The following is a 13,279-nucleotide window of genomic DNA, read 5'->3' as shown; positions in this document are numbered from 1 at the left end:
ACCAAATAAAATTAATAACTTTTAATTGCGAAAAATATAAAAATCCAGAAATTAAAACAAAATGTCAACTTAAATTACTAAACTATTTAATTAAAAAATAAAACCCAAATAGATCAAAAGTTTACCATATCTGCCTTGCTAAGGAAAAACGTCGTATGAACCTTCAGATGTTGCCAAATTTACTTTGATAAAATACTAATTTACCGGGAAAGGACGACGGACCGGTCTTATGGGAAAAGTGGGCCCGGTTAAATCGGCTGGCGTTTTGATATGTTGTAGGTCTTAACCTACTGAACAAAAGTGTTCACTGGGCATTTCTCCCTATCTCGAAGTTTTACCCCCCATTTTGGGGGTCAAAGTTGCCAATTCGGCGTATAATTGGCAGTTTTGACACCCGGGTTTATTGGTCGCCTATGAGATTCTTTGATGGTTTCTTGAGTCTTTTGTATCCTCTGAATAGGCTAGAGACCATCCGAACTCAAAAACTGACAATTTTGCCTTATGGGTAAGGGGGGGGGGGGGTGTTCACGCCACCGATTTCAGAGTCGGCGAGCCGTATTAAACCGATTCTTTCGCCATGTTTTGGAGAATTTTTTATGCAAATGATTGCGACTGCATCTTGAAAGGTCGACTAAGATGCAGCTCAGAATATACCCCCGGGCGGGGGGGGGGGGGGGGGGGTGCGACCGAACTCGAGCAGCGTAACTGGCTTGCGCGGGTCGGATCAAACCGATCCTTCTATTATGTTTTGGAGAACTTTTTTGCAAGCGACTCAGGCTGCTTCTTGAAAGGTCTACTAAGATGCAGCTCAAAATATACCGCCGCCCCCCCCCCCGGGGGGGGGGGGAGGCGAAAACTGGGCCGAAAAGCCGACTGAACTCGGGCAGCGAAACTAGCTCTCGCGAGTTGCATCAAACCGATGATTTTGTCATGTTTTGGAGTTTTTTTTCCATCCCAATGAAACAGACTGCATTTCGAAGTGTCAACTGAGATGGAGCACGGAATATGCTGTATGAGAAAGGAGGTTTCTCAATCCGCATCCTCCCTCGCAATAGGATCTCTCAGCATAGGTCAGTGTGGCACTGACACTAGTATAGTGGCATTTTTTACCACCACCATCACTCATACATAATGCCGAGGGTCGTTTTAGCTGACACGCATTTCCAACTGAGCCCAATATTTCTATAAGCAAAAAGCTAATGGTGCAGATGATTCCTACGGCTGAGACGTATATAACGTCGGTTGATTTCAGAAATATATCATCTAGGTGATTTTTTAAATGAAATCGCACATTATTATCGAGCATTAAACAGTTTTGTAGAATGTCAAGAAAGGCAAGGAAGAAAGCAAAGCATTCGCAAAAAGGCAATATATGCAATGCAATCAGTTCTGAAGGTATTTGACGAGTTCTGGGTTTTTCATTCTTTCTACTGGAGCTGCATAAGTAATGGATCAAATCCTGGAAGCTCTCAGTGCAGAAAGTGAGGCGAGTTCGCTGAGATTTTTTTACGTAATCAGAAAATCTAAGAAAAAAACAAGGTCATGTACTTCTTCTTTTTAATTTTTTTTCTTTTCAAAAGCAAATAACCCCTCCCCTCGTCGAAATTCTGAAATGCATCAGGATATGCTGAAAATTGAATGATGCGTTAAACGGTATGAAGTTTTAATCGTCCTAGCCACATTCAAAAGTGTCACTCTACTAGTGTCAGTGCCACACTGACCTATGCTGAGAGATCCTATTGCGAGGGAGGGTACGGATTGAGAAGCCTCCTTTCTCATACAGCATATTCCGTGCTCCATCTCAGTCGACCTTCCGAAATGCAGTCTGTTTCATTGGGATAAAAAAAAAAAACTCCAAAACATGACAAAATCATCGGTCAACCTATCAACTCATCAACCGATCAACAATCAAACTCGGGCAACTTTCGCTGCCCGAGTTCGGTCGGCTTTTTGGCCCAGTTTTCGCCTCCCCCCCCCCCCCCCGGGGGGGCGGCGGTATATTTTGAGCTGCATCTTAGTAGACCTTTCAAGAAGCAGCCTGAGTCGCTTGCAAAAAAGTTCTCCAAAACATAATAGAAGGATCGGTTTGATCCGACCCGCGCAAGCCAGTTACGCTGCTCGAGTTCGGTCGCACCCCCCCCCCCCCCCCCCCCGCCCGGGGGTATATTCTGAGCTGCATCTTAGTCGACCTTTCAAGATGCAGTCGCAATCATTTGCATAAAAAATTCTCCAAAACATGGCGAAAGAATCGGTTTAATACGGCTCGCCGACTCTGAAATCGGTGGCGTGAACACCCCCCCCCCCTTACCCATAAGGCAAAATTGTCAGTTTTTGAGTTCGGATGGTCTCTCGCCTATTCAGAGGATACAAAAGACTCAAGAAACCATCAAAGAATCTCATAGGCGACCAATAAACCCGGGTGTCAAAACTGCCAATTATACGCCGAATTGGCAACTTTGACCCCCAAAATGGGGGGTAAAACTTCGAGATAGGGAGAAATGCCCATTGACACTTTTGATCAGTAGGTTAAGACCTACAACATATCAAAACGCCAGCCGATTTAACCGGGCCCACTTTTCCCATAAGACCGGTCCGTCGTCCTTTGCTAGTATTTTTCTTCCAATTTTTCAGACAATATTGTTCGCACTTTAATCTAAAATATCTGAAATATCAGAGGAAAAATATGCATAACTTCCTTCCAAAATACACGTTTCATCAGAGGAAATTTGGCAACTCGAATGTTCATGCGGTATTTTTCCTTACCACAGCAGATATGTAGTAATGTTCATATTTTTTATACCTATCATCTTCATCGATGGATTTAAATGTTTTATAAATCACATGTATTTAATTATTCGATCAATGTTATTATTTTTTATTCTATTTTTAGATTTATTATTAACTTCGGTTCACCTCCATTAATTTGGTCATGGGACAGAAGCAAAGGAAATCTTCCCTTGTAGGAGCGCGTCTTCAACGACATAAAACTCCTTCAATATTTTAGGTAGGCAATTATAAATGCATGTCGGAGAGCTAACGTATCAGGCACGTCTGAAGGCGACTTAAACTTATCGCACAACTTGAAATATACACGATCGATCTCTGCAACCGAGTCCATTCGTGTCGGAATTCGTGTGGGAATTTCGTTTTAACTGGACGAATAATCGAATTTCAAATTCCTCAAAAGACCCTTGTATTTCAGGTGTAGGTCTCACTGTTACCCCGATGTACAGCGGCGAAATTGCCGAGACGGGCCTTCACGGCATGCTCAGCACCATATTCAAACTCATGTTCTACTCCGGGATGCTTCTCATGATAATCGTGGCGCCCTACATGAACTACACTACCATCAGCTACATGGGACTCACCTTCTCGCTCCTCTTCTTCTTCTCCCTTTTCTACATCCCCGACACCCCGTACTACTATTGCGCCGTCAAAAAGGAGAGAGAGGCCTTCCAGTCGCTCAAATGGCTGCGGAATCAGGACAAAACCGAAAACGCATCCGTCCTCAACAAGGAACTCGCCATGATCAAAGTCGCCATCGAGAAGGTAAATTGGACCTCACTTTTTTAATTGGAAATACATATATTGCTATCTAATACACACAAGAATTACGGATGAACAAGGCTAAAAAACAACAAAACATAAAGCCTGGAACGTTCGTGGTTTCCCAGGAAACAAAAATACATAAAAAATTATAATGATAAATGACATCATCAGGCGGCATTTCCCATTAAAACGCATGTATCTTAGTAGATAGGTCCTTATGTCTTAACTCTTTCAATGATTGTTTCATGTAGAAACTAAGGATATTCTCGTCCTTGGTTCATTCAATGGTTTCCGCATAGACATGAAATTCATCAAATTATTTTGGACACCTGCAATTTCTCTATTTCGGGATAGGGAACTACTATTCCTAGCTTACCTACAGAAGCACTTATTTGTACGGGGAAATAGATAGCACATAAGATGTTTCTGAAAAGATCTAGAAATGGACGCCTTTCTGTCAAACGGAACTATTTGCATGATAACGTGAGCCCTGTTACGCATATATTCTTATCGGTCCCAGGGCTCATGTCTTGATGCACATAGTTCCGTTTGACAGAAATACGTCCAAATAATAGTTCCTTATTTCAGAATTCGATCAATCAAAACCAGAGGCAAAAGACCCTCCACTAGAATCTTGGCCATGGTGGAAGCGTTTACTTTCGGGACTTCAGCATTCTACTGTTGACCTACCTACATGGTTGATGCTCAACAAAGTGTTGGCAGTTTCGTTCTGCAAACAAGCCGGAAATGGCCGAAGTTTGGGAAACTTGTTTGGCCCATGACGTCACCCGAAGCTCATCATCCACCATGTAGGTAGGTCAACAGGCGAAATTAGGGCGATGACTGTTCCTCCCTTATAATTGTCCATATGGCACTGTCGAATCCCCGAATGTAAAAGCTTCCACCTATCGCCAAGAGACCAGTTGAGGGTCTCTTGTCTCTGATCAAAACTTACCATTATTCCAGGTCATGGGCGAAGACAGCGGGTTCCGCGGCCTCATAATGAAACCGTCAAACCGCCAAGCCTTGTTCATCGTCCTGGGACTCTTCATCCTCCAGCGGATGATCGGGCTGAACACCATCATCGGCTACGGCTCCATCACCCTCCCGAAGGGCCACCCGTTCATCACCCCCCAAACCGGGATGATCTCCTTCGTGGTGGCCCTCTTCATCTCCAGCGCCCTCATCGCCCTCTTCATCGACCGCATCGGGACGAAGCCCTTACTCATCTCCTCCTCCATCGGCTGCGGGTTCTGCACCTCCGTCATCGCCGTGTATTACTGGTGCGACAGGACGAACGGCAAAGCCGCGGTCGCCGGGTTCTTCTGGGTCCCGTATTTGTTCTTCGTCCTGGAGGCCTTTGTCTTCAGTATAGGTGTCGGCGTTGTGCCGACCGTGTATCTGTCCCAGTTGTTCCCGATTAACGTCGTTGGGCAGGCGTCGGCGGCGTCCGTGATAGTGGCGTCGTTCGTGACGTTCGTGATCAACAAGGCGTATTTCTACGTCGGCGTCCAGTTCGGCATCTTCATGATGTACGTCTTCTTCTCGATGAGCGCTTTCGGCTGCGCCGCCTTCACGCACTTCTTCGCCATCGAGACCAGGAAGAAGAGGGATGCGGAGATCGTCCCGGTTGGGTCGGTGATCGAAACCGCGAGTGCCAGGAAATAGAATGGGACTTTGTCGGAGACAGTATGTTTCACAGACCCCGCACTATCAATACTGGGAAAAAAGTCGTCTCCTAGATTCAGAGTCAAGATCCTTAAAAAATTTGAAAAGGAAAAATAGTCTTGATCCAATCAGATTTTTACTTGAATCGAGAGGCAAGCCTCTTAATTCAAGCGGATTTCTTATTTATTTTAGCAAAAATCCGATTGATACAAGAGGGTTTTTTCTTGTTAAATTTTTTAAGAGTCTGGACTCTGGATCCAAGATACTTTTTTTCCCAGTAAATCTGCGGTGTAATCTGTTTTCGTCCAATGATATTCACCAAACCAGAGCAACCGGGGTCAGTTGAGCGATAAACTGAAAAACATTTACTTAATGATGGCTTGGTGGATGTCGGAGTGAGCACTTTTCTAGGCGAGTTTTTGCAAATTTGGTAAGAATGTTATCAACAAATTGCTCAACTTTCTGGTCATCAGTCATCATTGGGAAAATTTAAGCGATGACAGTCAAAGGTAACTTTTACACCAAAAGGGACACAGCAACGCGGGGTCTCTAAAATATGCCGTCTCTAAACTTTGTTGTTGAATCGTGTTTTGATAGTTAAAACTTGAGGAATGTCGGGAGAAGAGTGCTATAATTGTCAAAACATCAAGTTGGATGAATCTGATTATTTTTTATGAGTCGTCAAGTTTCAGTCGTTCAGCAAACAGAATTGTCGATTCCCGGCTTAATTATAAGGCTTGCCTTTTGATCTGTTGCTGAAAGATGATCAAGTGTAATATAGTCGTTCCTTTGCTTATAAGCATAATTTTCGGGTAAGTAAAGTAAGTACTACTCGGATCTTTTGTATATAAACATTTTGTAAAGTAACTTATGTGAGAGGATGAAAAATGTAAACAATATAATCATTTTTTTAAAATAAAAATTGATTTCATGATGGTATGAGTAAGATGTTGCCTTATGAAAATGAATGCTGATTTCTCAGGCTAAAATCGTAACAAAAAGAAAAATCCATACAAGAATACCAAATCAAAATATATCGACGGTGTAAATCGACAATCACATAACTCGTTTGCGGTGTCTGAAAATCTCCACCTTTATGTTACTTTTTTTAAAGGAGAACAAATTGATATCATTCCTTGAAGGTTTTTTCTTCATGAGGAAGAATTTTTCTTGTAGGGGTAACATTTCCATGGCAGGATTGCAGCAGGAGAATAAGACCTTTGACCGTTGCAATGTTTCAAAATCTCCATTGCATCTCCAAATGCTTCATTTTTTTCAAATAAGTACATAAAAACTAACAAAAATATCTGTGTGAATATTTTTGGATAAGTGGACAAAATGCATAGACAATTTCTGTGAGAATTTTCATAAAAATGTTGATGACCTTTCTTTTACAAAAATAAAAAATATGAGCGGCGATTTGCAACGTCGCATCTGGAGATACACGTACATCTTCTGACTTCAGCCATTAATTTATATTTCAACAAAATGAGAGGCATCTCTGCCTACCCTAGATAGAAGAATGAAAGGGAAAAAAATAGAAATATTGGACGAAAATAGCAAAAAATCGGTTTATTGTTTACTTCTGCAATATTATCGAGAGTCTTTCAAAGGCTATATTACAACTAAATCATGCCTTTCAAGAAATTAAGGCGCGCGCGCATCGGAGCAAAGCCCGCAAATTTGAATTTGTAACAGGAAGCGCGCCACTGAACGTCGTGCAGTGAGTTACTCGTGCAAATTACACTGATTAAGCTTCCATGTTTGTCACTGCAGCCTCGTTGAATATAACTTTATCCCCTATTCATCAAAAAATAATTAAAGTGTAAATCACAGTATCAATTTATTTGCATTTAATTTGCTCTTAAAAAAAGAAAGAAAAAAATTGCAATTTGCATGTTCCATTACGAACAAGCTAGTGTAATATTGGTCTGAACTGTTGGTAATATGATCCACACTCAGCCATCAGCCAATCAAAAGACTGTATTCACTCCCGCGTTCCGTTGTCGACAAAATTCTCGTTGACGGTTGAAAAAAAACCTTGAAACGTCGGAATCAGTAGGCGGCAACTAGTTTACATGTGTGTGCGTGAGTCATGAATGTGTCTTTAGCAGGAAGCCGGTTGATTTTATTCAGGAATTCGTAGAGTTCTTTTTAAATCAGTGTTATACAATCGTGTCTTATTAATTTCGTGCCTGTGAATAGTGTTTAGTGTTTTTACTCGATTGTTAGTTCGTGAGTTCGATGTCCAAAATGAAATCCGCGCGTGGTAGGAAAGGTTCTGTGCCCCCTGAAACTCCATCGACTCCTAGAAATCCCACACCTTCCACCTCCCACGAAAGGGAAAGGCCAAGGAGTCCTTTAAGCCCTGCAAAATACAGTCGACGTCAAGAAAAGGCCGATCTGCAAAATCTGAACGATCGACTGGCTTGCTACATCGAGCGGGTACGAAGGTTAGAATCTGATAACAACAAGCTAACCAAGCAAGTGACCACCTATGAAACCAAGCTTAACAGAGAAGTGACTGACGTTAAAAAACTTTATGAAGATGAGCTTCAAGCTGCACGAGCAGCCCTTGACAAGGAGGCAAAGGACAAGGCCAAGTTGGAGATTGATACGCGGCGGATGTTCGAAGAAAATGACTACCTCCAAACCGAGTAAGTTCCACTCTACGATATTTTACAGCAACGCTGTCTAGTCTATAATCTATTTTCCCATCATCAACAGGAAGAGTAACCAGGCTAAATTTTGCTTTGGTTCCAGATCGCATGAGGGCATTGCGCATGAGATTGCCCTCAGCGGTGGTTGAGAAACCATTAGCATTCGAAGGCTCCGTGAATTGTTCACAATCCGCATTCTCATTGACGGGGAAACATCATTAAAAGGAATTACTGGTATTCATTAATTGAGCATGTGGAGTCAGGGAACTAACTAAACGTCCAATATACTGTGTTCTCCTGTCTGTTTATGCTCTCACGCTTTTGAGATAGATAAGGACCGAGTCTATCTTCTATCCTTTAACTCCTATCAAATGTTAGCAGACACTTGTAAGTCACTGCTGCATTTTAGTTGAGAAGTATTTTAATTAGTTCCGAAAGCTGTGATTGAAGAAATGTTATCCAGTTTTTTAAGGATAGTATGATATCCTGAAACTCCATCTAAAACTGAATTTCTGCCTCTGCTAATAGCATAACTTTACGGAAGCTGATAGAAATGGGTCTGATAGCAGCAGTCAATGCTAAATAATTATTCATAGAAGCATTGGGTGTCGATCAACACTAGGTTACTACCCAAGCACAATATTGTCTCTTCTGCATCTAGGAAACTACTTAAGAAATGCTCTCTAAACACCAAACTGACCGCTTTTCACAATGATCAAGTACCTTTTATGGCACAGTAAAGTCTAATCAACACAAGTAAAATTAGAAGTTGAGGACAGCCAGTAGGGACCATCAATAATAGTAAGATAGATCGTTTCAATGTAACTTATACCTTTTTTCTAACTCCTTGAATTGCATCTGGCTTGGAAATGTTCGGTCACTTTAGACTCGTTCATCCTAATTCATTTTCCTCAATGTTAGCTAATGTCACTTCTTAGGTATCCGAAATTCTAAACATGCCTCTAACTTGCTCATTGGAAGTTGAGACCTAAGCCAAATCTTGTCTTTATCAATCCTTGTCAATCTTGCCATCTGAATTCATGTGGCAACCTGTTGAGTGGTGTTCACGGAGGGCCGAGCAGGGATTGACTTCAGAGGTGGATGAACAGGGATGGTCGCATCCTGTACCCTCTCGACGTCACATAGTTACTTAGGTTAGGTCAGGTCATTCCTCTACACTGGCGACTCAACCTAAGATGTGACCACCTTTCTTCATCCACCTTGATCGACTTCAGTATCAACAAATGATGAGCAAGCTCCACCGAATGCCATTCAAATTGTTCAACTATGCTGAAAATTTGAGTGTGGTTCTCCATCATTTGAGTCTGCCAGTTCTTAAACGTGAACTTATCTACATCTCCCAGTCTTTTCTATCATTTAATCTTTGAATAATAGAGAACATGGTGATAAATGATTCCACAATTGCCTTGTGATACACCTTGAGAAATTCTGACGATAGCTGCAATTTGAAAAACCAGAAAAGTCAAATTTACCATGCTATTAAGAATTTCATCAACTTATTTTTACTTCTCAATCCCAAAATATTTTTATGTCCAAAGTAACTTCGTTTTGATTATCACTGCACTAAGTACAGTGTGATTATTTACTTGCAAACTACCAAGAGGTGAAAAACTCATCGTAGAAAATACGTGCTTAGTGCGCAATAGTTTTTTTGGTTTTTCTTTTCTGGAGGGGGAGGGAAGGGATCTTCAAGTGAGGCTTTGATCAATGCATATTTAGAAAAGTTCAAAACTCAGACTTTAAGCTAGGCTGCTAGGCTAGTATAGTTCATTAATTTTTCCTGAGTTAAATCACTTTTCTCGAAGTTCCATGTATAAAGTGCAGGTTTATCTGTAAAACAAAATAAATGTTAACATTGATAAAAATTATGATTAATCATAATCATAGTTCTATAGGTGGTAAATAGTTTCATTTATCAACACTTTCTTGATACCTAAATGATGAATAGCAATTTTCGTTCAGATTATCAAAAATTGAATCAAAGAAGAGTAGATCCATGTTTGAAGATTTGATTATTATAGTTTGAAATTTATTAGAGGAAAAAAAGAGTCCTTAGTATAGCTGGAAAAATTTCCTAGAATTGAAATCAATGATTCATAGATAAGTTTTTCATGGCGGTATCTTTAACTTTATTTTTGAGCTACCTAAGCACTTAACTTCTAAATTTGATCATACCTTTTCAAGACAATTATCCATTTTTTTGTTTGTTTTTAAAGTATAACCCTATTTTATCATTACTTAATGGAAGTGATTATCTTAAACGATATTATCATTATTGGATTCTCCTCAAATCCATCCCATCTGGTGGACTTCACATCAAGTAATTTTGCAAATCGGTGAACTATTTATTTTATTTATCAGAGCAAGTAAAACAGGGAAGTACATAAGTAAGAATCATAATCTCAATCAAATCATTGAGGATTAAGGGTAATAAACAAGTGCTGTAACATCTGATAAGAGGGCAATAACACCAGCCTATTACCTAGTTCTGAAAATTCTAAACAAATCTTAGTTTTGCTGCATTATAGTTGACAATTGGGATGCCTAAACTTCATTGAGTAACAGTGACCCTTGCCATTTTTTTTGAGACTTCTGACAAATGCAGCAAATCTAGACTTTTACCATCGAGTAGAAAAGGGGGAAAAACCATCTTGGTAATAGGTACGAAAAGTGCAACCTGAAGTAAAAGGGAACATAAATTCATCAATAAAATGCAATTTTAATTAGCTCATTGCTCATTAACTAGAAATGTATAGTCTCTTTTCTTAAAAAAAACGTTTTTTTTTCCCCGACAACCGAACAATCAGTTCTAGAATCAAAAAAATTCAAAAAAAAAAATTTGAGTAAAATAGGTCAAATGCGTAGGTTCACTGTGTGATAGACAATCGCTTTTTACACTCAGTCTGCAATTCTCAGAAACTTTCTTACATTGTTAGCCAAAATGAACGAACTGTATCAAGTAGGTCAGCGAGAAGTCCAGAGCGGATGGGCGTTGCGAAATTCTCAATATCAAGTTCATTCATACGTACAGTTTTCGTCTGCAGCATCTGCCATTCAGGTTGCCATGCTGGGAAGGAAAAACAAGAAAAAAATTCGCGTAATCAGTTTGCAAACCCTAGCTTTTGACAATATGTCACAGTCTTTTTTCTTATTTCGTGTAAAGGGAGCTGACAACCAAGGACTGGCAATCTGATCTCTCTGAAGGCAATTCTGCTCCTGTCTACCTAATTTTATTTTTTTTTTTATTTCGGTCCTTAGCTTGATCCCTCTTTCTGGTAATTATTTTTAGGTACATGAAATGAAAGTTAAGTGGGCAGTAAAAAAATACACTTAAAAACATTACTAATATTGATGTAAATTGGTAGGCCGAATGATTGTAAGAAAGTTACAAAATTCCATCTTTCTATTACCTGTAGAATGGAGGTAAATATAGGCACGGAAGCTCAGCAATAACCCCTATCAAAACCCATCAATTTAAAAAACAAAAAAAAAAAAAACAAAAAAAAAAACAAAACAGAGAACGCGCGGTTAGGTGTTGAGTCAAATTGATGAGTTCCTTTTTTCTTTTCTGTATTGTTGTTTTTGGTTGGCTCTGTTCTCTTAAAAAAAATCTAGTAATTCCTACAATGTCGAAAGGTACGGACTCAAATCCCCAGGTTTATTTTTACAGTCACATAATCGATCCTACACTCGTGAAGGATCGAACTACACTCGAAATTTTCACCAGGCTATTGACTCAGTTAATTATTCTATAGTTCAGTGGCGTCCTAGGCGTATTTTGGTCTCAGGGCTGGGGTAGACGCATTGTGTCCAGCCGTTTTCACTGCTTCTGATGAGGTCTAAAGCTGTAAATAAAGAGACTAATTAATATGATTAATTGCGTCACAGTTTGGCATCATCGCTCCATGCCGGTTAAAAGCCCGGCCGGCCGGCTTGCTCCACGTTTTGGGTCCTTCACTCCTCGGCGCCCCCCCCCCCCCCTGGGCCCCCCTCTCCCGCATCCCCTATCCCTCCCTTCCTAGGGGGCCCAGTCACCGTAGGCGTGCTCTTAGAGTAGAAATAACTGTGACGTCATTTTACTACTGCCTTGCGTGATTCACCGCGGAGTGGCAGCGTGAGGACACCGTTGTCATTCGCGTCGATATTCGTCGGCGGTTTTTTAAGGAATTCGAGGATTTTTCTGACGGATTGGCAACGTCGCGACTTGATGTAATCGGTAATCAGCGCCGGCCGGCCCTCCCTCGACGGGGGCCTTGAAAATGTGTATATGGGTCTTGCTGTCGGGCCGAAAAATTACCTCCTGCTCCAAATTGTCTTCTCGCCTCGGTACTTGACGCGGCGTTGTGACCCGCAAAAACGATTAGGAAAATATTGATAGGCGCCCATATATACTGCCGTGCTAAAGAAAAACGTCATAGGAACACTCGAGAGTTGCTAACTTTTCACCGTTAAAATGTTTATTTTGGAGGAAAATTATGGATGCTTGTCTTCGAAATTTTCAGGAACTCTGGGTAAAATTGCGAACAAAATTTTCAGAAAAGTTCGAAGAAAAATATTCATAATTTTACCAGGAAATTCGTGTTTTATCAAAGGAAATTTGGCAACACCTAATGGTCCATACGGCGTTATCCCTTAGCATAGCAGTATACATAATATCAGACGAAGGAACATACCTTCACTCTTAAGTTACAAAACAACATAAGTACACAATGTTTTATTTTCACAAGAAAAAACAGCTTTTTTCCGTCCGGAATTACGCTGAGTTTTGACTAGCCCCTTAAAGTTGTTAAAGTCTGTAAAATTTTCTAAAAAAACTGATCAAATAGCTTCCGAATAAGAATACAAATAAGTAGTGATCAAAAGTTGGCAACGCTAAAATATAGGTAGTTCTTTTTTCCTGGAAACGAAACCCAGTTGCTTAAGTATGATATTGGAGAATCTGTAAGTATATCTTCCTAACGAATTCGATCGATATGCTTTTTATTTATTAATCCAGGCGTTACAATTTGCGATTAAATTAAGTGCTTCCAACAAGCGAATGCAGTACATTATTTTCAGAAATAAAAGTCAAAGCAATAATATCCATTACCAAGAAGGGGCTAATCGGAACAAAGAAATACCTATCAGGATAAAAATCTACTCTCTACCTGTTCGGCCGTTAGGTCCGAATTACTGAGGCAGGGAAACCTACAAAAATCCTCGTAGACTCGCGCAGAAGAGCGCGTTAGCACGAGTTAACGAGATTTCGAGAGGGGCTCGGAATTTTATCTACGAAAAAATGTGTGGTGACTCCAAGCCATTCCCGTGAAAAAACGCCGACGATTTCATTCACTCCACGCGCCTCGCTGAAGCGCGCATTTGTGATGCTCCTCCATTCACAA

General features: G+C 40.6%; 2 protein-coding genes across 2 annotated transcripts in view; both read left to right on the top strand.

Moving 5' to 3' along the window:
• Nucleotides 1-3,202: 3,202 nt before the first annotated feature.
• On the top strand, nucleotides 3,203-6,103 carry LOC109040896 (facilitated trehalose transporter Tret1; the record flags this gene model as incomplete). The annotated part of the gene is given in 2 exon segments (XM_072303354.1): nucleotides 3,203-3,549; nucleotides 4,516-6,103. Coding segments are annotated over 2 exon segments (1,049 nt in total), but the record flags the coding sequence as incomplete, so codon positions are not given.
• A 1,319-nt stretch (nucleotides 6,104-7,422) lies between these two features.
• Nucleotides 7,423-13,279, top strand: part of LOC109040924 (lamin-C) — a gene marked incomplete at its 5' end in the record, with an annotated part of 34,940 nt that continues 29,083 nt past the window's right edge. Inside the window, 1 exon segment of the mRNA XM_019057049.2 lies at nucleotides 7,423-7,874. Within this exon segment, the coding sequence (XP_018912594.2) occupies nucleotides 7,462-7,874 (413 nt within the window).

The sequence above is a fragment of the Bemisia tabaci genome, chromosome 8, assembly GCF_918797505.1.
Source record: "Bemisia tabaci chromosome 8, PGI_BMITA_v3".
In the NCBI taxonomy this organism is placed as follows: Eukaryota; Metazoa; Arthropoda; class Insecta; order Hemiptera; family Aleyrodidae; genus Bemisia; species Bemisia tabaci.
This window is presented reverse-complemented; position numbering and strand designations above follow the sequence as displayed.